This window comes from Phascolarctos cinereus, unplaced genomic scaffold (genome assembly GCF_003287225.1).
Source record: "Phascolarctos cinereus isolate Bilbo 61053 unplaced genomic scaffold, phaCin_HiC Scaffold_4;HRSCAF=312, whole genome shotgun sequence".
NCBI lineage: Eukaryota > Metazoa > Chordata > Mammalia > Diprotodontia > Phascolarctidae > Phascolarctos > Phascolarctos cinereus.
The window spans coordinates 269,003,039-269,029,979 of NW_027555847.1; the positions used below are offsets into that span (position 1 = coordinate 269,003,039).

General features: G+C 39.4%; 1 protein-coding gene across 6 annotated transcripts in view; it reads right to left on the reverse strand.

Moving 5' to 3' along the window:
• Positions 1–3,164: 3,164 nt before the first annotated feature.
• Positions 3,165–26,941, reverse strand: part of APTX (aprataxin) — a 29,286-nt gene continuing 5,509 nt past the window's right edge. For 2 of the 6 annotated variants that reach the window (XM_021004624.2, XM_021004625.2), the window contains 7 exons: positions 25,634–25,783; positions 21,547–21,593; positions 17,941–18,273; positions 12,590–12,649; positions 11,389–11,615; positions 8,489–8,592; positions 3,165–3,393 (listed from right to left, as the gene is read on the reverse strand). In XM_021004624.2, the coding sequence (XP_020860283.1) occupies positions 3,239–3,393; positions 8,489–8,592; positions 11,389–11,615; positions 12,590–12,649; positions 17,941–18,273; positions 21,547–21,593; positions 25,634–25,763 (1,056 nt within the window). In that variant the 5' untranslated portion in view covers positions 25,764–25,783 and the 3' untranslated portion in view covers positions 3,165–3,238. Of the gene's footprint in view, positions 3,394–8,488; positions 8,593–11,388; positions 11,616–12,589; positions 12,650–17,940; positions 18,274–21,546; positions 21,594–25,633; positions 25,784–26,941 lie in introns of those variants that run through there. The other 4 variants (XM_078153051.1, XM_021004628.2, XM_078153050.1 and 1 more) reach the window with 4 other exon arrangements.

The window sequence follows — 26,941 nt, forward strand, 5'->3', positions numbered from 1 at the left end:
CTGTCTGTAGAGTCACCAGGACCCTTCAGTGAAAGCACACTTGGCTGGCAACATCTTTTTTGCTCTTGCCACTGTAGAGTCTGGCCAAGTGAACTGAGCAAGCAGATCTTTATTCTCCTCTCTGAGTCATGTGTACCTGAAACCCAGGGCTGGACTCACTGAGGCTCACCAGGCTAACTGGCCTCTTCACAGTCAAAAGTACTCCCCTCTGTATCTAATATCAGTTGGGTATATATAAGTGCCATGGCCAGCTGGATCGCTAAAAGACCTTCTGGCAAGGGGGAAACAAGACAGTGTCATAAATTTAGGGCCAGAAAGGACTAGCTCGATTTAGAGATAGAAAGGGCCAATGCCCTCATTTTACAATCAAGCAAACTGAGGTCTCCAAGAGGTTAAATGACTTGTCTAATGCCAACTCTGTATTAGCAGAGTTGGAGTTTGGACACAGACCTTAACTCCGCATTAGCCTTTATATTGTAACACACCACCTCTTCATTAGCCATTCCAAAAACACACCTATGAGGCAGCCCCCATTCTTGAGTTAGGTGGTACAGTGGATAGAATGCTGGCCATGGAGTCTAGAAGACCCAAGTTCAAATCCAGCCTTAGACACATGCTAGCCATGTGACCCTGGGCAAGTTATTTAACCAGACTCAGTTTCCTCAACTGTAAAATGGGGATAATAGCATCTATCTCCCAGGGTTGTGAGGATTAAATGAAGACAGTTTGTAAAGCACTCAGCACAGTGCTTAACATATAGTAGGTACTTAATAAATTTGACTGTTTCCTTCCTTCTTTCCAAGCTATTCAAATGTATTAAAAATCTAAATTTGGAGACTAGCTCACAAAAACACTTGAACACAGAGTTCTGCTGGCAATCTCCTCTCAGTTTTTCTAGGAATAGTTCTTTCTGTTTCCTGGAGGAAAGTATAGGCAGGGCAAGTCCAACCACCTGTTTGTTTCTGAATTCTTGACCAGAAAAAAACAGTTGTATCTGTGTGGAGGACAGTCAAGGGTTCTCCTGCATTAGGCAAAGGGCCGCTACCTCGTGGTAATGCCAAAGGAAGGGTCAGAGGATCACCTTACTTAGCTCTTCCAGACAGTGTTAACTGGAGACTAGAATACAATTGGGTCAGGAAATGCCAAACTGAATTGTTAAGGGAAAGAAAGCAATATGGAAACAAGATCATGTTCCTGAACACGAACATCAGAATCCAGGGGAAAGACACATCAAATAAGGAGCTCAAGGACACAAGGAATGGTTAGGCCAAAGTCGGACAGAGCATACAAGAATCAGTAATGCTGTCAACCAGAAGCAGGAGGGGGCAGGGAAACACCACGACGGGTACTTGACCAGGGGGAAGAGGGTTAGAAAAGAGAAATCTGAGAAAGCCTTTAGCTCCTCCCCACACAGTGGTGTCTCCTTTTCTACCCCACCTCTCTGTCAAACATAGCAGTTTGTATTTTGTTAAAAAATATTTTTCTCCATGGTAGGATGTGTAACCACTTGCCCTCCCCAAAGCTGAGTACATCCAGAGGGAAGCTAATACTGGAGAGAGTAGAGTAGCAACTTGTGGAGCTGTAAAAGGCATCCCTGTTTAATGGGGATCTTTACTGAGGAAATTATTTTTCTTTTAAAAAAATCTTTATTGATATGTTATAGTATTGTATCATTTCATTTCCAGTGATGTTGCTCTTCCCTTCCGCACTCAACAGGCCATCGCTTGTAACAAAAAAATTTTTTTAAAAGAAGTTCAGTAAAAACTAGACATCAACCAAGTCTTAAAAGTACACACAACATGAGTTAACTTTGAACTAACTTTATCTTAGGGAGACCAGCTACTGATTTGTATTTAAGTTGCTGTATTAATGGAAAGTGAATTTCCCTAATTGGGTTTTTCTGAATGCTCAATAGCAATTATATGATCAGGCTTAGTCACTGGCAAATATTGCAGGGATTTAAAAAAATTCTGCAGACTCAAAAAAACCGCAGCCCAAAATAGCTTTACATGTCTCTATCAAGAACTTCATTTTTTCACTATCTTTAAAGGTGAGAAACTACAAAAATTAGCCTAGACTCTATAGGAGTTAATGCTAGCTCCATATCTTCATTTGTCTAAGAAAAAATGAAGTTATTTGGTTCTACACACATTCTTCTTGCATTTCCTATGCTTCTGATCTGACCTTCTGGAAGTGTCAACTACTTACATCCTAAGACTGTTAAATTTTACTAACCCATTTCCTCCAGATTACATTTAAATTTTCCTTAGAGTCTGAACAGACACTTTCCTGAAGCAGAACAACATAAATTGCTTCAAAAGGCCCTTAATAACTAACATTTTAATAAACAATATCTGTTACTAATATAGTCAATAATTACTGATCTAACCAACCATCTGTAATATATACTGGTAGAGTCACCCGAAGCTCTGAAGCATTAATTGCCTTGTCAATGGTGCCACAAATTCAATGTGAGATTTGGACCTAGCTCTTCCCATCTCCAAGAGTAGCACTTGATTTCCTAAACCATACTGCCTCCTGAATCATTAATACAGAAAATATATAACACAGCCCTAATTTGAAAAGTTGACATCAACTGTCTGTTAGAACATGATATTAAAGAAGCCAAGGTTGTAGGTCACTTGCCTTTACTTTGGTCCTGAGGAAGTACAATGCAGCAGAAAAAGTCTCTGCTCTGATACCTGACTGTATGATCATGGGCAAGTAATTTTACTATGGCTATTACTAGAAAAACAACCTTTAAAATGTATGCCTAAATGACTTGGAGTATCATATTCACATACAACAGATGACCCATTATTTGTTGTTATTCAGTCATATCCAATTCTTTGTGACCCCATGGACAAAGACCATGAGGTTTTCTTGGTAAAGATGCTGGATCGGTTTGCCATTTCCTTCTCTGGTGTGTCCTCATTTTACAGATGAGGAACTAAAGCAAATGGGGCTTAAGTGACTTTCTCAAGATCACACAGCTAATAACTACTTGAAGCCAAATCTGAACTCAGATCTTCCAGATTACAGGCCTAGCGCTCTATCTACTCCAACATCTAGTTGATCTCAATCCATTATTAGCATATGTAAATTCTTAACCTGGAAATGTGACTAAACACCCACTTTCATGGTTGGAAAAATAAGGCATGGCATTTAAAAAAATTATTCATTTTAATTAAACGAGTACTAGTTCTTCTGCTTCTTAAAAGTGGTAAGTTCAACAAAATCACTTTGATCCATGTTTCCTGAGATGATCTTTCAACTGGGGGATGGTGGGCTGTTGCTCCTTGCATATGTGACAACGCAGTGGTAGCTTCAAAAGGTCAGATGTTCCTTCTGCAACAGTCACTTTTCCATCTTTCTGAATCATTTTTATTACATCTGTAGATGGAAAAAAAGAGAGATTTAGACTACTCTCAATAGGATAAACAGATGAGGTTCAGATAATTGAACTAAAGAACTTCTAAGTATAGCGTCACATTTTAGAATCCACTCAGTGGATACTAGATTTCACATAAGAAAAAAATAAACCTGGCTTGCTTCTACACTTTCATGTCTTCTACTGTAAGAGATGAAATTTCATTAAGATATGTTATATTACTGTACATTAAAATACCCTACACAAAACATGCATCTTTGACCAAACAGGAGAGAGACAAAATTACAGATGATGAAATAATTTTGATTACATGAAACAAAAGCTTCTGAACAAACAAAATTAATGCATCTACAATAAAAAAGGAAAACAGCCATATGAGAAAAATAATTATCAGCCATCCCCAATGGCTTTCCACAAAGGGTTCAAAAAATATGAAGTTTTCAAAAGAAAAACTGCAAGTGACTAAGAAAATGAAAAAATGCCTAAAATCACTAATAATAAAAGACAGGCAACAAAACAACCCTGAGGTTTTACCTTATACCCTGACAACTGGCAAACAAAATCAGGAATAGTCAATGTTGGAGGGAATATGAAAAGAGACACCCCATCTCAGTGCTGATGGAACTGTGAATCATTACAACCATTGTGGAAGGCAATTCAGAATTACGAAAATTAATTCCCTTTGACCCAGGAAGGCTATTACTAGGTTTATACCCCAAGGAAGTCACTGATAAGGACAAAGTCCTCATAGACACCAAAATATTTGTAGCAACACTTTTTAGAGTAACAAAGAATTAGTAATGGAGTTGATATCCATTGACTGAGGAATAGCTAACCAAATTATGATACATAAACGTAATGGAATATTACTGAGCTGTAAAAAAACCCGAATATGATGAATAAAGAGAAGCATGGAAAGTCTCACATGAACTGATGCAAAGTGAAGTAAGCAGAGACAAGAAAGCAAAATGGGAGATGTGGGAAAACTGGAACACTGATTCATTGTGCTGGTAGAGTTGTGATCTGATTCAGCCATTCTGGAGAGCAATCTGGAACTATGCCCAAAGGGCTATAAAATTGTGCATATTCTTTGATCCAGCAATACCACTTCTAGGTCTGTATCCCAAAGAGATCATAAAAATGGGAAAGGGGGAGTGGGGGCAGCTAGGTGGCGCAGTGAATAGAGCACCAGCCCTGAAGTCAGGAGGACCTGAGTTCAAATCTGGCCTCAGACCAAACATTTGACACTTACTAGCTGTGTGACCCTGGGCAAGTCACTTAAGTTCAGAAGAACTGAGCCCAGAAGCTGGTAGCACGAAACAATATCCAAAAGTGACTACAGACCCAGCACAGACAACCATGCCCAGTAGCAATCACGAGACCAGCTAAGCAGTACCCAGCTAAGACTATATGATCAGTCGTCACCATATAGCCAGCAGAGATAAGCAGAAAAAGACGCTCAAAGAGATCACACCCAGAGAGAAGTAGACCAGGAAAAGCAGTGAAATGACATCACCATAAGAAAAATGCTAGAGTGGTAGAAGTGTGAATTACCCAACCACTCATGTGCCCTGGCCACGCTCCTTACATATGCACCTCTAAAGAATGATTTCTTTGCATATGAGATGGTGTATGTTCTGTGCAAGACTATACCCTATTTTTATAGGTGGAGAATGTTCCATTGCAACTTTTCTTACTTTGAGTTTTTTTTTCCATTGAATGCCTTTGCTTTGAACTAATTGTTGCCTCTATCTGACATGAAAAGGAAACCATCAGTGGAAGCTCTTGAGCTCTGGTTTTAAGTGGATATAGATGTATAATTGATATACTGCTTGCCTTCTTAACTGTTGTTGGAAGTGCTGGAGGGACGGGAAAGAATTTGGAACTCAAAATTTTTTAAAAGAATGTTAAAAATGAATAAATTTTAAAAATTTAAATAAATATAATTAAAATTTAAAATATGAAAAAAAGAAAATAATATGTACAATGACAACAATATAAAGGGAACGAACCACCACAAAACAATGAAAAGTGAATGCTGCAAAATTACAAAGAACAAGTTTGGCCCTGAAGAAGAAATATGAGAAAATTCCTGTCCCATCACTTCACAGAGTTGGAAGGTCCATGGCCGTGGAACACTGCATATGTTTTCAGACTTTGACGTACTGATTGGTTTTGCTGATTTTTATCTTTTCTTTTTTTTAAAAAAAATATTATTTGTTACATGGAATGGCTCTCTGGGAGGGAGGAGAGAAAAGGATATTGGAAGATATCGTAGTGATGCAAAATACAAAAATATATCAGTTAAAAACTTTTTTAATGTCCTATGACTTTGGGCAAAAGATAGTTCCTAATTATAACCTTTTCAATGCAAAGCTTGTAGTAAGGGACAAAGTAGTCAAATCACGTCAGCCAGCATTTCATTTATTAAGTGCTTCGTATATGTCAGGCATCACACTAAGTGCTGAGGACACAGAGTAAAGCAAAAAGTGTCCCTGATTTCAATGAGCTCACAATCAGATGGGGGAGATAACATGTAAATGATAATGCACAAAAATTATATGATAAACTGTAAGTAATCTCAATGGGAAAAGTGAGATTTTAATCTACAACAGGGAAAGAAGGAAGAGCATCCCAGTATGGAAGATAGCCAGTGAAAATGCCCTAAATAGGGGGATGGAAAGGCTCGCGTCACTGGGTCACAGAACAACATGTAAGAAGACTGCAAAGGGTAGGGAGAGGTCAAGTTTGGAGGGTTATAAAAGCCAGATGATTTTATACATGATATTGGAAGTGATAAGGAGCCAATGGAGTTCATTGAAGAGGGGGTGACATGGTCAAACTTGTACCTTAGGAAGATCACCTTGATTGTTAAGTGGAGAAGGGATTGGAGTGGGAAGAGACTTGTGGCAGGGAGACCGCATCTGCAGACTACTGCAATAGTTTAGGCATGAGGCAATGAGAGCTTGTTAGCAGCAGGGTCAGAGGAGAGAAGGAGGCAAATACCAGAGACATTACAAAGGTAGAATCAACAGGATTTAAAAACAGAATGGCTATGGGGTAGGGAGAGTACAGAGTCAAGGAGTCACATGGCAGCTAGGTGGTACAGTGGACAGAGCACTGAGCAGGAGTTGGGAAGACTTGAGTTTGAATCTATCTCAGATACTTACCAGCTGTGTGGCCCTGGGCAAGTTACTTAAAAGCTGTCTGCCTCAGTTTTCTTGACTGTAAAATGGGAATAACAATGGCATCTAATTCCCAGGGTTGTTGTGAGGACCAAAAGAGAAAATATCTGTAAAGCGCTTAGCACAGTCCCTGACACACAGTAGGTGCTTAACAAATACTTGTTCCCTTCCTTTCCCCTGGGAGGAATGTGGTATCCTCGAGAGTAATAGGGAAGTTAGAAAGAAGGGAGGATTTAGTGGGAAAGATAATGAGTTCAATTTTGAGTTCAATTGTCTAGGAGATATCCAGCACAAAACATCCAATAAATAGGGGTGGGGGTGTGTGTGTGTGTGTGTGTGTGTGTGTGTGTGTGTGTGTGTGTGTGTGTGTGTGTGTGTGTGTCTCTGAGAATCATCTACATGGAGATGATAATCGAACCTACAGAAGCCAATGAGATCACCAAAGGAAAGAAAAGAGGGAGAAAATCAAGACAGAGCCCTGGTAACTACGCACAGTAGAGGATGTGACCTGGATATAGATCCAGCAAAGGAGACTTAGGAATGGTCAGAGAGGTAGGAGGAAGACCAGGAGAAAGCAGTGTTACAAGAACTTAGAAAAAGAGTATCAGGGAGAAGAGGCTGACTAGCAGTGTCAAAGTCTGCAAAGTGATCAGGAGGCAGAAAACTGAGAAAAAGTCACTAGATTTGGCAAATAATAGACCATCAGTCTATTTGAAGAGAGTAGTTTCAGTGCAATGATGAGGCTGGAAGCCAGACTACACAGAGTTAAGAAGAGAGTGAGAGGAAAGAGAACGAAAGTATGAATTGTAGGCAGCCTTCTCACTGAATTTAGCCACATAAAAAAAAAGGGACAACAGTTATTGGTGATGGAAATATTAAAGTGATGGGTTTTTGAGGATAAGGGAGACATAGGCATGTTTATAGGCAGTAGAAGGGGAGAGACCATGGGGATGATAAGAGGGGGAAATCTGCTAGAAAAACTGACCGGGAGCATTTATGCATGTAGATGGGTTTGACTTGGCAAGGAGAAGGGGTACATCTCCATTTGGGAGAGGGGTGAAGGAGGAAACAGTGGGGGAAGGCATCTGAGTCATATGAGATGATGGTGAGAGAAGGCTGACTCTGGGCAAATGATTTCAAGAGCAGAGGACAATATATAATGATAATTTCTTCCACCCTCACTGAAGCAAGGCTTAAATTCTAAACAGGAAGAGAAATGAAATACCAAAGTCTTCCTTCAGATTGGAAGAATCAGAAAAAAGGAGGAGCACCCTGAAAAGGGATTTAGCTTCCCTGAACTGGCTCTGCTCTAGACTTTATGTGACTAATAACCTTTCTACTTCAACCATAAATGTTATCTCCCTTCTGGTACACTATTCAAACCACAGCCAATTCTTGATTATCCATCCTAGTGACAGGGAAAATATCTAAGAAAAGCAAAACAACAGTAAATCCACAGACATTTATATGCAACCACAGATCAAGTTAACCTCAGAAACTCATACTTATAAGTACCTCTTCCCTGCTAGCAATATTATCTCCAAAAGGATCTAGCTAACAATGTGATAGAAGAGATAGAAGACCACTGAGAGACTGCAGAAGATCTGCTGAGTGAGTATCTGTTACCTCTTTTCCAAACAAAATGTAACAGCTACTCCATGCATGCCAAATCTGTGTAATGAAAGAAGTCCACCTCCCAGCAGATGGTTCATTTCTTTCAAACATTCAATACAAAAAAATTCAAGACCAACCCAAATATCTGGACAGTTCTTGGGGGTTGTTATAATAGTTTATTCAGAGAAACAGAAGATGTACTTAGGAGGGGGAGATCTATATTATGACTTAATTCAGGGATATAATGAAATAGGAAAATTAAACAAACTTTTTTTTTAAAAAAAGAAAAGTTATTTACCTTGTGACTCAATGAAGTAGTCTGTATTGAAAGAATTCCAGTGTTTTTTATTCTTGAGGCAAGGAGAATCAAAATCCTGACTGATAACATGAAGATGCACGTGGCTATATGAGGGAAAGGGTGAAAAAAAGATGAAGAAAAAGCTGTTTTAAGTGCAGTTTTAAGAAGTTTAAAATGATGATTATGATAGCTAGCAACATAGCTCTTTAAGGTTTGGAAAACACTTTACATATGTTATCTCATTTAATTCTCACAACAACCCTGTGAAGTGGGTGCTATTAATATCCACATTTTCTAGATGAAGAAACTAAGGCTGAGAGAAGTGATTTGTCCAGCATCACACAGCTTATGTTTGAGGAAAGATTCAAACTTCAAATCTCCCTGATTCCAAATCCAATCCTCTATCCACCACGCCACCTAACTTCCTCATTATTTTCCAGTACTTCAATGGTTTCTTTAAAATTAGCATTAATACTATTGTGCTATAAAAAAATTGACGAATATGAAGAATTCAGAGACACTTAGGAAAACTTTTTTTGTGTGTGTGTGTCAGGCAATTGGGGGTTAGTGACTTGCCCAGGGTCACACAGCTAGTGCCAAGTGTCTGGACTGAGGCTGGATTTGAACTCAGGCCGGTGCTTTATCCACTATGCCACCTAGCTATGCCCCAGGAAGACTTTTATGAACTGATGTTGAAAGAAATAAGCAGAATCAAAATGATGTATACTATTCTAACCACAATAACATAAAGGAAAACTGAAAGAATTCAGAACTCTGATCAGTGTAATGACCATAATTTCAGAAGAGAGACCAGTCAACAACCATCTATTAAGCACATAGTAATTGACAGGCACTGTGCTAAGCTGTGGAGACAAAGAAAAGCAAAAATTAGTCACTCATCTCAAGAAGCTTCCATTCTAATGGGAAAGGCACCATGTAACCAGCTATATACCTGGCAGACAGAAAGCAATCTAAGAGGAAAAGCTCCTGTGGGCAGCTGAGGGGATCAAGGAAAAGAGCTGCTGCAAAGTGGGAATTAAACCTTGAAGGAAGTCAGAGAAAATAAGAGGCAGAGATGAGAGAGCAGAGTGCTCCAGGGTCAGAAGACGATTAGTGTATTTCTAGGTAAGCTGGAAATGGGAAAGGTCCTAGATACAGGGGTGCGAAACCTGCAGCCTCAAGGCCCCCATGTGGCCTTCTAGGTCCTCAGGTGCAGCCTTTTGACCGAGTCCACGTTCTGCAGAACAAATCCTTTTCTTTAGGGGATTTGTTCTGTAAAGTTTGGATTCAGTCAAAGGGCTGCATGTGAGGACCCTCAGGACCACATGTGTCCTCGATGCTACCGGTTCCTCACCCCTGTCAGACCTTGAGTGACTCAGCTCTCTTTCAAACACTCCAACAAAGTTCCAAAAATGAGCCAGAAGGAACAATGATGAAAAAACCCAAAGAGAAGCAGCAACAGTTCCCTCTGGTCCAAAACTGCCCAAGAAGACTGCGGAAGAACTCCCAGGTGTTGTGAGTGGAGAGGCCAGGGAAGACAAAGCCAGCATGGTAAGAGAGGGAGAGGTCCTGGCCTGTCAAAGCAGCAGGACACAAAGCTTACTCCCTGCATAGGGACTTGGCTTCATTATTCTTGAGCCATATACAACAATGTTTTTCTGCCATCTACCCCCATCCCACCTTTGCACTGAAGTCACTGTATAGCCAAACATATGCTAACATACTTTAGTAGGTCTTATTGAGTTCTTTGTAGACTTTCATCCTCTACAACAGATGATGGTACATAAAATCTACAAGTATTTTCTTTTTCTTTTTGGAGGGGGGTGTGGTGAAGCAATCGGGGTTAAATGACTCGCCCAGGGTCACATAGCTAGTGTCAAGTGTCTGGTCTGAGACCAGATTTGAACTCAGGTCCTCCTGACTCTAGGGCTGGTGGTCTACCCACTGCACAACCTAGCTCCCCCCACAAGTATTTTCATTTGGATGTTTATGATAAGCACGGCAACATGAGATGACCAAACATCCCATGGAATGTGGATTACTGCTTCTGGATACCCAACAAAACCAGCTGTCAAATCCTTTATTTGCCTCTGAGGAAAGGCTAGGGATTCCCCTTCCAACTTCCAGTCTTGCCTTTGGTGAGAGTATCCAGACTAACACAATTTACTCACCACCACGATGCCTCTTCTATTGCCTCTGCTTGCAGGGTTTGAGGACAGAGGACCAAACTCCTCCCAAAGCCTTCCTTTACAGAGAGCAGAAACTAGACTTCCAGCTCACTCTGCTTTGCACCTACACTTCTGCCCAGTTTCAACTTTATGGAATAAGATGCCCTTGTGCTGAGTACTCCCTGGGATCTCCTCCCACCTTTGCATGTTGTCTGCCTCCCATTGATAGTAAGCTCCTTCAGGGCAGGGTCTGCCTTTTTCTTCTGTGTATCCCCAGCACTTAGTACAGTGCCTGGCACACAGCAGGTGTTTAATAAATGTTTACTGAATTGAATTCAATTTCTCTGGAATATGCTCACTCACTGGTCACTGGTTAAGGATCTCACATTGAGGGTACCAACAGGTGAGTTAAAGTTTATACATGGTCTATGAATAGTGAAATTTTTAGCACCCTGTGACTCCTCTGCTGCAATTCTACCCCCCTCGTTGTAGAATCAGAAAGGGCTGCATAGGAAGTGTGCCATTTTGCATATTTCTGTTTTATGGGTTGCCATGACCAAATAATTCATCACCAATTGGCCAGAATATTAGTGATGGGGCCCTCTCTCTACTTAGTGCAGCTAATTCTCAAAAAGCCAACACTAAATATGCCTAAACTGTAGCCAGGGATCAGAAACTCATCATGATGGGACAATATTCTAAATGGTACCCAGCACTACAGGAAAGTCTTACCTCATGCTAGGAAAAGCGTGATAACCCAGCCGAAACAGCAGGTGCTTAGAGTCCACACACTCTTCAATCATCTTTTCTCCTATGGCATGCATATGTTTGAGAAGCTCTACATGCTGTTGGTTTAGATTCTTCAAAGTGGAAACGGAGATCCAAGGTAACACAAGCCAGTGGTATCGAGCTTTGGGATATTTGTCATTAATCACAACTACCTGGTCATCTTTGTAAACCTAGTAAAGAGAAGAGAATACAAAAATACAACACACACAAAGAAACAAGATTTCTCATTTACTAGTGGATTCTGCCTCTCCATGTTAGCCTCTCACATACGACTCCAATCCCCTCCAAGACCCTGGCCAGAGTGGACTCAAGATCACTAAAAAGTAGCTAGCTAAGGAAAGGGACACACACACACACACACACACACACACACACACACACACACACACACACACACACACACACCACCCACACACACACACACACACACCAGAGTCAAAAAGTTTTTCACTACAGGAATGCAATTTAAAATGAATCTGTCCTTTCCATTTACAATATTCTAGTTGTTATGTATGCAACATAAATGGACATAATACAAAATGAAACAACATTCTGTGACAATGATGACCAAGGTGGGCCCTAGAGAAGAGATGCAAGGGAAACATGTTTATTAGCTTTAAGGAACTGTTTTCCCTCTTTTAAAAAAATCTTTGCTAAGGGATAGGTCTCTAAGCCGAGGAGGAAGGTATTCTGAAATGAATGTGATATAAAACCAAAAAGCATTAATAAAAATAAGATAAAATTTTCTAAATAAAAGTGAATCTGGAAGCCCTTTACAAAAAATGTTTTGTTATTATTCACACAGAAGACAGACAATATAAAAAATGCCATTAATAGTCAAAATGCAATGACTGGGTCTGTAAACATGCAGCATGATATATTAATATATAACTTTCTTAATAGGGTTCTTAAGGTATGTGATGTGTACACACGCACGCACGCACGCACACACACACACACACACACACACACACGCACATGCAAAATCCGCCAAGGGAACAGCTTTTCCTCCAAGAAGTTCTGCAGACCTAGAAAATTCATTTTTCTCGCCACTCTATTCCACTGGTAGTATAGATATGGCCTCTGAGAGTTGGTTATTTCTGAAAAGAATTAAAAATATTTCAAATATAGTGCTTCATCTTACCTGCATTTTGGGGTCATGCATAGAAATCTTCAAACCTTGACTCCAATGTCCAAAAGATGCCTATGGTATAAAAGGACTGTGTTCACAGAAGACCATAATAACAGAGTTTACAAAGACCTTTCTTTCCTCACAACAACACAAGTCTGTCTGTTTGCAATTTTCTAGTACACTGGATTTCTAGTCTGTTCTACCATCATTTTCCAGTAAGCATTTTTCTGTCACAAAAGCTCACATTTATGTTATAAAAAGGCAAAAATTAGCAACCACAGATACTCTTTTCTTTCTCGTTAAATTCCCACATCTAAACAATGAGATATATAAAATCCTGGTATAAGGACAACATTGAGATAACATGAATGACACAGCACTCCTTTCTGTTAACAACTTAATTAAATTTTTCAGGAAATGTACTTAAGAAGGAGGTTACCTGTTGAGGTAAGAAGTAAGTCGCTCTGAAAGCCTAGAAAATATTGCCCAGAAAAAACCCTGGAACAGCTGAACCAGAAGAAAAATGGTGTGCAACAGTCCTGTAGACCAAGTAGCTTGAGGGATTAACAAGAAAGGCCCCTCTTGCCCTGGAGGAATGGGAGGAATCCCAGCAAGTTGGCGGAAAAGCCCCACCTCAGCATACCAAGAGGAGATCCTGAAACCCAGGTGGTGGAGCAGGCAAACACCAATACCTGGACCCTGAGTGCCTCAGTGAGGGTAGGGGAACCGGTGGAAACCAGTTTGGAAAACCACCAGGTGTCTGGGCATTCTACAGCAACCAGCTCTCCCAGTGCCTCAGCAAAACTAAAGGAAGCAGCACTCCAAGGGGCCCCATGTGGATAAACATCCTGCAACATCCCTCTGAAAGGAGCTGAAGAAAGTGAAAGAAAGGAAAGGCCCAGGTGAGAGGGAAATCTCCAGGAGCCACACTAGCCAGTCCTACCCCTAGAGTTCCAGTGTTCTGATCCCAGCCCAACACCAAGTAAGCTGTCAGAACCCTATATCCTCCACAACTGCCAGCATTGGAGGCCCCAGCATACAAAGCCAGTGACCAGGCTCTAGGCTCCCAATACAAGAAGCTTAGGTCAGTGCCCTCTGCTCCCCAGCAGGAGAGCTCAATCTCTTTAAAGGCCAGGAAACAAGCAAACACCATGAGCAAAAAGAAATGTACCATAGATTTGTATTATGAGAACAGTGAAGATCACGGCAGAAATTCTGAAGAGGACAACACTGTCAACAAGCCCATATCTGGAACCTCAAAAGGGAATAAGAATTGGTCTGAAGCCCAAAAAGCCTTCTTAGAAGAGCTCAAGAAGGATTTTAAAAGTCAAATGAGAGAGGTAGAAGAAAAAATGGGAAAAGAAATGAGAGGTATGCAAGAGAGTCAATAGCTTGGGAAAGGAAGGACAAAAATTAACTACAGAAAACAAGTCCTTAAAAATACAATTGGCCAACTGGAAAAAAGTACACTGAAGAAAACAAGTCCCTAAAAAAATACAATTGGACAAATGGGGAAAGAGGTACAAAATCTAATAAAAGAAAACAATTTGTTAAAAATTAGAATTGGGCAAATGGAAGTTAATGACTCTATGAGAGAGCAAGAATCAGTCAAACAAAAACCAAAGAATGAAAAAATAGATGAAAATGTAAAATACCTCATTGGTAAAACAACTGACCTGGAAAATCGATCCAGGAGAGACAATTTAAAAATTGGTCTACCTGAAAATCATGATGAAAAAGAGCCTGGACAGTATCTTTCAGGAAATTATACAGGAAAACTGCCCTGAGGTCCTAGAACCAGAGGGTAAAATAGCCATAGAAAGAATCCACTGATCACCTCCTGAAAGAGATCCCAAATTGAAAACACCAAGGAATATAGTAGCCAAATTCCAAAATTACCAGGTCAAAGAGAAAATACTGCAAGCAGCCAGAAAGAAACAATTTAAATATCATGGAACCACAGTCAGGATTACACAGGACCTTGCAGCTTCTACATTAAAAGACTGTAGAGCATGGAATATGATATTCTGTAAGGCAAAATATTACAACCAAGGATCAACTACCCAGTGAAAATGAGGCATGATCTTTCAGGGGAAGAGATGGATATTCAACAAAACAGGGGATTTCCAAACCTTCCTGATAAAAAGACCAGAGCTCAACAGAAAATTTGATCTTCAAGTACAAGACTGAAGAGAGACATAAAAAGGTAAATGGGGCAGAAAGAAATAACATGTTATTAATAAGGGCAAACTGCTTACATCCCTACAAGGGAATACGACACTTGTAACCCCTGAGAACTGTATCGTTATTACACCATGTTAAATGGGTATACATAAAGGGGGTGGGTATAAGTTGACTTTGATGTAATGATTAAAAAAAAATCTCAAGTGGGTTAAATAGAGCCAAGTAAGTGTATTAATCTGATGTAAGAAAATGTTCTAAGAGAAAAGGAAAGGAGGAGGCAGACACCGGGTAAATTACGTTACAGGAAAAGGCACAAAATCCTATTATAGCAGAGGGAAAGAAGGGAGGGAGATGAGCATTGTTTGAACCTTACTCTCATCAGATTTGGCTCAAGAAGGGAATAACATAATCAGTTAGGTACTAATACTGATAGACTTAACCCTTCTTAGCAATACAAGGATCTAAGACATCTCCAAAGGGCTCATGATGGAAAATGCTATCCACATCCAAAGAAAGAACCATGGAGTTTGAATGCAGATCAAAGCACACTATTTGCTACTTTTTTCCCTTCTATTGTGTTTTGTATCCTCTTTCTGGTGGTTCCTCCTACTGATTCTAATTCTTACTTACAACATCACTAATGTGAAAATATGTTTAATAGGAATGTATATGTATAGCCTATAACAGATTACACACCGTCTTGGGGAGGGAGGTAGGAGAGGGAGGAAAATTTGAAACTCAAAAGCTTATGGAAGTGATTGTTGATAAATCAAAATAAATTTATTTTTAAAAAAAAAGAAGTACCTGTTGAATTAAAACAAAATTTATTAATACATTTTAAACTAATCTTAGTAGTATATAACACCTTATGGAAAAAAATCTGAAATTCTATGTCAAATGGAAACTTCAACTATGACATTATCCTATTTTTCAATCTAACCATTTTAAAGGACATGAAAAGTTTCAAAAGAAAAGCAGACCACCCTCCAATAGACTGCTCAAAATCACTGATAATTGGATAAATGCAAATTTAAAAAATTCTGAGGATCACTTCATACCCATCAAATGGCTAAAGACTGGTAACAGATGTAAAAATCCAGTGGCGAAAGGACTATAGGAAACTAGACCTGCTAATTCATTATTGCTCAACTGTAACCTGAACCAACTGCTCTGAAAAACAATTTGGAATTGGGAAAGAAAAGTTTCTAAATCATACCCTCTAACCCAAGCAATGCCACTATTGGGTTTATATCCCGAGGTGGTAACCGACAACAAGAAAAGAACTGTGTTAAAAATATTCATGAGAACACTATTTGTAATAGCAAAATTCTGTAAACAAACTACATGATCTACTAATGCATCTGTGGTGAAGCTGTGAATTGGTCTAACTATGCTGAAAATCAACTTGGAATCACACTAAGAAGTGACTAAAATGAGGTATCATGGGTATGGACGTGGTATATAATGTCAGGTGTTTTTTTTGTAGGTGCTGGTTACTTTTTCTTTTTTTTAAGAAATGGCTCTTTGGGAGGGAAAAGGGAGAGATATACTGAGAAACATAAGTTATACAAAAATAAGTATTCTTAATAAACATTAAAGAATTTTTTTTAAATTGTGAACTTATAAAACTGAAAAGCTTCTTCACAGACAACACTGATGCTTCTAGGACAAGAAAGGAAGTGGTCAAATGGGAAAAAAATCTTTGTATCAAATATTTTGGCTAAAAGTTTGGTATCTAATATATAAAAAATTAATAGCCATTCCCCAATAGATAAAAAGTCAAAGGATATGAATAAGTAGTTCTCAAAAGAAGAACTGCAAAATATTCCATAACATGGAAGAATGCTCCAAATCACTAATAATAAAAGAAATAAAAATCAAAACAAACTTGAGGTTTCACTTCACACCCTGCAAATGGGCAAAAATGACAAAAAATAACAATAGTCAATGCTGGAGGGTTGTGAAAAGATAGGCACATTAATACATGCTGGTGGAGTTGTAAAATGAATGGTACAACCATTTTGACAAGCAATTTGGAATTATGCAAATAAAGTGATCCCATACCCTTTGAACCAGAGATTCCATTAATGGCCTTAAGTCCCCATAAATTCAAAAATATTTATAGCAGCACCTTTTTTTGAAAATCGGAAACAAAGTAGATGCCTGTTAGTTGGGGAATGGCTAAAAAAATTATGGCACATGAATGTAACAGAATGTTACTATGGTGTAAGAAATGATAAAAGCTGAGAAGCATGGAAAGATCTATATGAGCAGAGCCAAGAAAACAATATTCACAGTAACTATAACAATGTAAATGGAAAGAACAACTACATACCAAAAAGTCAAAAGTAAATGTAACAAAATTATAATGATCAAGAGGGACTCAAATGAAGAGATATGAAAAGACACCCCCAACCCACCCCTTTATGGAGATGGAAATTCACAGGTGTTACACATTGAACATGTTTTCAGACTTTCTCACTGTATTATCAGCTGTGCTGACTTTTTTTTTTCCCTCGCTCTAAAACATACTATCTGTCACAGAAGATGGCTCTCAGAGAGTGGGGGGGGATACACAGGATACCATGGTGATGTAAGAAACAGAAAACATCAATAAAAATTTTTTAAATGATCACGTGACCAACATCTGGGGAATGGCTAAGGAAATTGTCGTTTATGAAGATAATGGAATACTGTGTTGTAAGAAACAACAAATAAGAATTTAGAGAAACATGGGCAGACTTGCATGGTGTTCCACATGAAGAAAGCAGAGCAAAAAGAACATTGGATATAATGGCAATAACATAAATGAACACGATGCTGAACAGCAAGAAACAAGTCAAATACAACGGACAATAAAGCATACATCCTTTCTTTCCGTTAATAAATGGGATGCTTAAAAAGCGGGAAAGGGGATGTGCTATCATAAAAATCACTATGAGGTGGTTTTCCTTCGCTCTTTTAGAATGTATTTTGTGGGGGCTTTGTGTTTTTGCTGGGATGTGCCTTTGAAAACCGTCGCCACATAACAAATAAAAATAAAATCTCCACTCCCATGTTTAATCTTCATGGGAAAAAAATTACTTATTTTAACAATTAGAGAGAAAAACGCAAAGATTTTCTTGCCATGAGCAAGTAACATTCTTGTCATCACTATCGAGTTACCTCTATCCATTCACCTTTTTGCTGGAAGTACTGTCACCTTTTTTGAGGGCTTCAGCAGATTTGGCGCTGCTTGGCTTATGAACTGAAGTCCGCTCTGAACGGTCCAAGGGCTCCATTCCCACCACCTTTTCTGCTTTATTGTCCTCACCCTTTTCATTGTGGTTATTGTCACCAGGCCTCTTCCTCTTCCTTTCTCTTCCCAGGACAGGTGTCTCAGTTTCTTCTATAAATTGTACAGTGTAAGGGTAAAGTTCATTCACAATGTGGAGAATCTGTCCTGGCTTTAGCGTGGCCTCCTGGTCTTTCCCAATAATTACTGAGTCAACACTGGTTGGATTGACTCCCATCTATGAAAGAAAGAACACTGGGAGTTTCCTAAGAGATACAAATATACCTGTGTTGCATTTACCAGAACTTTCTGACAATGGAGAGAAGAAAAAACATTTCTAAACCAAACCATGCACTTTAAAAAAACAAAAGCAAAAACTAAAGCTACAGAGCTACTCCCTAGAAATCAAAGTTTATATCAAAAAAGGAAAGAGGACAGGCAACAGGGAGGATACAAAAAAGAAGGGAAAGACTTGTTGATTTAAAATTTCTTAGTTTAAATCTGAAAGGGCCTCTATCTAAAACCAACTGCTTCCTGAGGTTATTTCAGTTTTTTACTAATCCTCAGAATTGTAGTCTTTCTAAGGCAACTCCCTTACCTTTCAGGAAAAGAGACAGAGGTAAGCTTAAAAAAATAAAAAGCCAGGTACCACATGCTGCTATAGTTCAACATAGAGCCTGATCCAACAGATAAGGAAGACCGAGAAATAAGAATAAGAGTGGACATGAGACAGGACTCTCTGGTATTTAGAAAGGAAGAGAGGAGGAGAAAAGCATAGCAGAATGGATTGATAGTTAGCCTTGGAATCAGGAAGGGCTGAGGTCAAGTCCCACTTCTTACATGTACTGGCTGTGTGCCACTGGTCATTTGGCCTCTTAAAGTCCCCAGGAATTCTCTAAGACTAGAAGTTGAAAAGTAGGTGCCAATCTGTATTGGTAGAGGAATTTTTTTACCTGGAGCTCCCTACCCTGATGAAGTGATAGATCAGGTTAAAAAAACACAACAAAAACCAAAAAACCAGCAGGATGTAAGGATGGTAGAAAGGATACTGAAGGAAAATAATTTAGTACTTAAAGTGAGAAATAACTAGCAGATGGACCAATGCAGTCAGGGTAGATTTCAAACAATTTCCTAGAGAATAAGAGTGACAACATACATTTATATAGTGCTTTACATTTACAGGTATACTTGCCATATTCCTAACTCACAGATTTTATCAGAAACAACATGATAACCTGATTTCAGGGAACTGTCTCTTATTCTCATATTCCAGTCTATTCCAACAGCCTCCGAGCATAACAAAGAGAAAACTGAGGGGGCAGAGACGGAGAAGAGGGGAGGTGGATGGTAAGGAAAGGATGGGGGTTCTTCTTTAGGATTACACAACACTTAGGAAATAACTACTGTTTCCCAGGTACTGGGAACTAGCTCACAATACTGTCTTCCCTAGCCAAATAAACTGCTTGGCTTGGACAAAGTGAGAGGGCGTATTAAATGTTCTGGGGCTGTGTCCAATGACTGGGAGAACATCCAACTCAGGGTTCAGATTAAGGTAAAAGAAGTCTTTTCTTTGCCAAGTAGCTTGAGCATATCTGATGCAGTGCAGCAAAATGGAAAGGATTTTTAGGGGCACATGCATATGTGCTCTCCTCTGTTAACAGAAGTCCCTAATTAGAAGAATGGCTTCCAGAAGCTCATTTTTAAGATGATTATTTGAAATCCAAAACCTTTCTGCACCAAAAAGGAAAATTTTAAACGTAGCTAAACTAAGACCACTATAGGAAAATAGGATTTTGCAAAGTTTTCTTTTTTTTTCTATATTCTACCCTTATTGGCTGGGATACTAAGAGTTATTAGGGTGGCAGCCCTTCTTCATCTCTCCACTGTTATCATTAATATGCTTCGAGCTTCAGTACAGCCACTGCTTTCTTTCCCCTTAGCTTGTCCAAGAGACACTCCAAGAGGCTGTATTTTTAAAGAGAAATTTACTGGCAACTAAGGAAAATAATATAAAATAAAATAAACCTAAAAAGTACAGAATGGAACTGGTACATCTGCCTTCCGTGTTTGCAAGCCTGGGCCAGACCAATAAGTAACTTGGCCAATTCATCTCCCTACCTCATTCACTGCCAGCTCCCTTTACTTTCTCCAGATCCAGCCAACATCCTCTTTCATACCACTAGTAAAGGGTTCACCCCAAGACTTTTCCAGCTTACAATCCACTCCATATATATGTGCAATTCTCACCACTGTGAGGGGAAAGCATTTCTTCACAATAGAACAAAGAATTCATACTTTGGTTTGATTTACGTTAGGACTGACTCCTTTCTTGGAAAAAAGCTTCAATGGCTCCCCATTACCCTTTGGGATAAACATAAACCCCTCTATTTGGTATTTAAAGCCCTTCACAAGCTGACTCCAGCCTATCTTTCTTGCTGATTACATATTACTCCCCTTCACACACTGGCAGGCTCCCGCCAAACTGCCCAACTTGAGGATCAGCACACACTACCTCTGCGCTTTTGCACAGGCTGTCTGTCCCTCTGGCCTAGGATGTTCTCCTATTCACCTGCACCACCTGGAATCTTGGGTTTTCCTTAAAGCTCAGGCTAAGGGCCACCTCCTTCAAAAGGCCTTTCCTGATCCCCCTTATGTGTCCCCGACTCCCCAAATCACTGCGTATTTATCTTACATACATTCTATAACTTTCTTATCTGTAAACATGTATCAATATATGAACATGTATTAATATGTGAACATGTGGGCGCAGTGGATAGAGCATTGGCCCTGAAGTCAGGAGAACCTGGGTTCAAATCTGGTCTCAGACCAGACACTTGATACTTACTAGCTATGTGACCCTGGCCAAGTCACTTAACCCCAACTGCCTCATATCAAAAAAAAGGAAGGAAAAAAAAAGAACATGTGAACATGTAAAATGCAAGTACCATGGGGTAGGGATGTTTTCATTCTATGTATCTGAATCCTTAGAACATAATCCAGTGCCTGGCTAAGTACTTAATATATGATTGTTTGATGGTAAAATATATTAGGAGAAAAGAATGAACAAAGTAGAACCACATTCAATTCAACAAATATTTAAGAAAACCAAGTGAAAGACATTATATTAGGGCACTGGGAACTCCCCTGCTCCAGGTCCTACTCTCAGTGACCTTCAATACTACAATTATATAAATGAAGGCAACTCCAAAGGGCAATAAAACTTAAATCAAAAGCACTGGACAATGTTGGTAGTAATTTATGAAACTAATCTTTCTTATAATGAAACGAAAAATAACCCAAGTCTAAGGTTGTAGGTACTATTGGCTTACTCTTTTATATTGTTTTCTTTAATTATTTTGAGGGCTTGTATATTGTAAGGGATTCAATACTGAGGACCCTGGGATTCTGTATGATTTGTTAAAACAAAACTGGTTAATAAAACAATTAAATTTAAAAAGATTTAACAAAAACAAAATGCTAAATAAACCCAAGGAAACCAATAAACACATACCTGCTTTACTTTGACATAACCCTTATTGCATTCTGCTTTCAACTGTACTGAAAAAGATTTTAAAAAAAAATTAATACTTTAAAAATACAAGTTTTTCCTACTCTTCCTGGAGGAAAGAAAAAGGAAAATCTTAATATGAAGCATGACTCAACATGGTCCCACAAGGTTTCCCCAAATCACCTCCCAAATGGGAAGCCTGAACAATCACCATTTTCTTAAGGCCTCCATAAGTCTTTTGAAGTCTTTTTAATGTTGGCACAAATAGACAGCTTCAGAATTTATAACGCTGGCTGAAGGACCCAAGAGACATAGGCCCAAAAGCTTACATGACAGCTTTTCAGGGTAACAAAAGGCTGTTCAAATGAAAAACAATACTCTGTGGATTTCATTGTGCCACTACCTATTCTCATACCCCAACAGATGAAGCCCAGACACCTATACCCAAAAGCCTGAGGAATACCATCAACCCCTAGACCACTGACTTTGCTTCCAATCCAGCTCCTGAAGCCATCATTCATGGAAGCCACTCCGCTGTTGCAAGTGCTGCCTCCTCAGCAGCCACAGCTACTGAAAACTGTGAAAAGAAAGTTCTTTCCAAAGTCTCTGGCATTATCAAATGTTCAACTTCAGAAACAGACATGGTTTCATCAACAGCAATGACATTAATTAAAATTATTAGCATGTGCTTTGGTATTCTACAGAGCCTTCCTATGTATCCTAAAGCTGAACCCTCCAATAAATGTTGACTCTTCCTGTTAGAATATAAGCTCCTTGAGGGCAACAGCTGTCTTACTTTTCTATTTGTATCCCCAGCACTTAGCACAGTGCTTTGTACATAGTAAGTGATTGACAAATACTTTTCCCTTCAGGGGCCTAGCAGGGTTTGCAGCACTTGGCCAAATTTCCCCAGGTTAAGGAAATCTCGTAAGATAGCAGCGTTCCTTTAAAAAAAATCAAACCTTTGATTCTAGAACCCTGAGATTCTACCATAAATGGGACATTGTTATTCTCTACTGAAAAAGCCTATGTACTCCATGGTATAGAAAAGCAACGTGAAGAACAGAATAATTTGTTCCAGAATCTCACAATTCTGAGGTAGGTAATTAGCATTATAAATATGTCATCTACTGCTGATATTTCTCTGAAACTATGTTTTTCATTTATCCAAATCTCAGGATATACCACTGGTTTCCAGTAATGAAAGGAGTATGTAAAATGTTTAATACTGAAACCTAAAGAAAGAAATGGTTCAGAGAATAGGCTACTACATTATCATAAAAATATTATGGCATACTTCTTATCAGTTGTTAAGATCTTTAGGGGAGAAGTAGTGTCCAGTGGGTCTCTATGGGACTGAGAAATGATTCTTTCCTCTACTGGGAGGTCATGGAGTGAGGTGTTGATTTCATACCTTATTTAATGAATAGTACACATGCTGTCTCCACGAGGTGTCACCTTCCTAATAAGCCTTACTACTAGCCCCTTGGCTCATTTGATTAGATCATAGGATCCGAGCTTTACAGCTGGAAGCTCCCTTCAAGCTCACCTAGTCCTATCCCAGGATAGAGTGGTGTACTTGAAGTCCAAAAGACCTGAGTTTGATCTCACCAACTCTTCAAACTAGCTATGTGACCTCTGGCAAGTCATTAAACCCTCTTGGCCTTAGTTTTCTTATCTGTAAAATGAGGAAAAAGAGAGAAGAGAACCTACCTCTGAGGGTTGTTTTGCGGCTCCAATAATTTAACATATATAAAGTGCTTTGCAAACCTTAAAGTGCTATACAAAAGCCAGCTTTATTTTTCTTGCAGATGAGGGCCAGAAAGGTCAAGAGTAACTTGCTCAAGGTCACACAGGTAAGTAATAACAGAAGTGAGATTCAAACACTGTTCTCTGACTTCAGGCCCTCTTTCTAGTACATCACAACACAATGTGTCTGCTGAAAGCAAAAGGCTTATTTCTAGTTTTTAAGCAAACTAGTACAATAGTTGGATTCAAAAGAAATGACAAGGGCTCTCTTGTGCAGGCTGTAAGCTCATCAGAGAATGTCCTGAGAATCTGTCCATCCTTTACTACTGCTGTATACACACTGCTAACGGTCAGGATGAGCTGGTCACTGGACCACTATTGGCATACATCAGCTATTTCTTACAATGTTTTGGCATTGCTGTCTCTGGAGGTAGCCATGGGGCCTTCTCATCACTGTTTCTAGTTCCAATTCCACAAGGGCTGGTCCAAACCCTTCTGCCTCTCCTCAGGCTCCCCACTCTAAACATGCCTGAGAACACTAGGAGTGTTCACCTGGGAGTGACCTTCCTCAGCTTCCCAGCATCACCCCTCAATCTCTCTTTTCCTTCTGTCCCGCACCGCTAATAGGCATTGCTGCTCCTATCCCTGGGGCCAGTGCCCTTAATCCCCTTCCCCTCCTGCTTCCAACCACAAATCTGCAGCACAGATAGAAAAACCTGGAAGATGGGCAAGCTGGGTACGAGGTGGTGTAGGGAGAAGCAGGAATGCTCAGGACTCGAGATAAGGATTTGGGAATAGGTAGTTGATGGGCATGTCATTAGCACTCGCCAGCAAGACTAACAGTACTGGGTAACCAATACCACGCGAAGTAGATTGATTTAACATGCTCTCCTGGAGAACTCTCAAAATCCTCTGCAGGTCATCTGCCCTCAATAAAGAGCGGAACCTGGCCCGTCTTGTCTCTCAAAGTGCTGATGCTGCCTTGCTGCAAGATGCAGGGCTTGCATGACCCAGGAGAGATAGTGACCTCAGAGGCCTGAGAGTGACCAGTGCCTTGAGATACATATATGTCTGAAATCTTTTTCACCTTAAGCCACACCTCTGTTTTCCAAACGGTACCTGGCCCAGAGTAAATGCTTCATAAATGTTTGTTAATGCATATTAAGTATAAGACCTAATTACTTCCCATATAGACTACTGTAATAATCTCCTAACAGGTCTTTCCACCTCCAATCTCCACTTACTAATCCATCCTACAGACTGCTGCCAGATTCATCTGGCATTTGCATATTTAGTCATGTTATTTCTCTGGTAATAAAATTTGTAGTTCTTTGCATGGTTTTCAATGTCTTCTACAATTTGGATCTTCTAACAGGATGAAATTTAAGAGAAATAATAAGATAACATCCTATCCTTTGGTTCAAAAATCAGTTTCATAAGGACAAGACAGGGGAAGAACAGCTCAATGACAATCCATGTGGAAAAAGGTTGGGGGGGTCTTGCTTTGCCTCACTTCTGACCTGGGCTGGTTCAGCTCTCCTTAGGACGCACCCTCATGTTCTTCAGTTCTCAGAGGCTTGCTGCATTGATGCTGAACTTTGAAAGACTTAACAGCTTTGATCAAAAATGATCAACTGTGATTCCAGAGGGCTCATGACCAAACAAAGTATCTGTTTCCTGATGGAGGAAGTGATAGAATCAGGGTGCAGATGAAGCCATAAACAAGACATTTCTAAAAATAGCCAATGCAGGAATTTGTTTTGCTTGACTATAAAGATTTATTATAATAGTTTTGTTTTTCTTTCTCTTTCAATGAAGAAAACAAAGATGAAAGGGAAAAAATAGAATTTTGTTAACTAAAATTTTAAAAAACGTGTTTAAAAACTGCTACTTTAAAGAGGGCAATTTAAGTCAACTGTTGAGGTTAGAAACTAGGTAGCAAAGGATAAAATCTCAAGAGCTAAGACCCCCCCACCCACCTTAGCCATTATTAACTCAACCTCCCATGCTCATTTATGGCCTATGGTCACCTTAGAGTTCATCTTTTTCATCACAATGGGAATCTGAAACCTATTTATTTGTCTTTAAGGGAAGGGGCAACTGAAATCAGCCCCATAATCATGGGATAAAGGAAAAGTGCCACATCCCTACGCTTATGGAACTGGAAATAAACTGTAACCAGGCACATGTGAAAAAGCTCAACAACTGGGTTCTCTTTTGGAAGCCAGCACAGAATTTTCCAACACTATCAACTCTTCTAAACTTGATACTTCTCAAGCTGACCCTGCAGTCATCAGGTGACATAAGAATCTCTTTAAGCTTAGTTGTAGCCACTACTTACCTTGTTGTCGTGAACATTTCTTATCGGTTATCTTGGTCTCTGGACCACGTCCTATCACCACTGTTTCTAAATGTGGCAGTCTGATTCGTTGGTGGCAGTTGTCCTGCTTCACTAACCAGCATTCCTGCATCACTGACCTAAGATAACAGACTGGAAAATAGTAAAAGAAATTGGAAGTCTAATATGACATACTCATAAGAGGCTGAGGCAAGACACTAGTCCTTGGTATACCTCCTGCCCAACCAACAAACAATACTTAATATTACCTAGGCTACCAATACCAATACTCTATAGGAGATCTAACTGGTAAAATCCATTCTCATGAAGTCCTGTGTCCAAAGAATGGCTAAAAATCAATTACCTTTTTTAAAAAAATCAGATTCTATTTATAAGTATAGGATAATAAAATACAAAATGAGTATGTTATATTGTAGGCATTATACAAAATTTGGATTTTGTATGCAGACATGATAAATTAAGTGGTAATGTGGGAATAGCCAGAGGAGGCTTCCTAAAAGCAGGCCTAGAAAACATGAACTGGCAGGGGAAAAACAAATAAATTGCATGAGTGAAATGGCATATGTCAAGACCCAGAGTTATCAAGGCCCAGAGCAAGGTGCATACAGGGGATAGAAAATGGGCTAGTTTGACTAAAACAAAGGGGCTAAATTAGAGAGCTACAAAAGACGAGGCTAGAGAAGACAGGAGTTTAGATTTGAAATCCTGGCAACAGGGAATCATTGCATGGAATGACAGGATGTAAAGTTTTTGAGGAATGCTATTCTAGCAGCTCTATATAAGAAGGTTAAGAAAAGAGGAACCTGGAGGAAGAGAGATCAACAAGATGGCTACTCAATAACCCAGGCGTGAGGGGAAGTCTTAAGAGAAATCAAAGGAAAAACGAATAAGATGTGGTAAAATATTAGACATATGAGAGAGAGTCAAATATAACTCTCTGAGTCTAGGGAACAGGACAATAATATATTTTGCACATAACAGGTACCCAATAAAAACTGAATTAGATGATAACACGACGATTACTGTATTTAGATATAATGTGTTGCTGAAGATGGTACCTTAAAGCAAACGGCAATAAAGTAAAATCTTGACTATTTCCTGATTATGCAAATGCATTTGCCTACTGTCCAAAGAACAAGGAAAGGAGATAAGAAGTGATATAGATTTCACTACTAGGCAATATCGAATCAGAGTAATCATAAAAATGCTCAGTTTGACAGTAGAAATAGAATTAAGGAAGAGATAACAGTTTTGAAGGGGGCAGGGATCAATCCTGTTTTCAACATACTA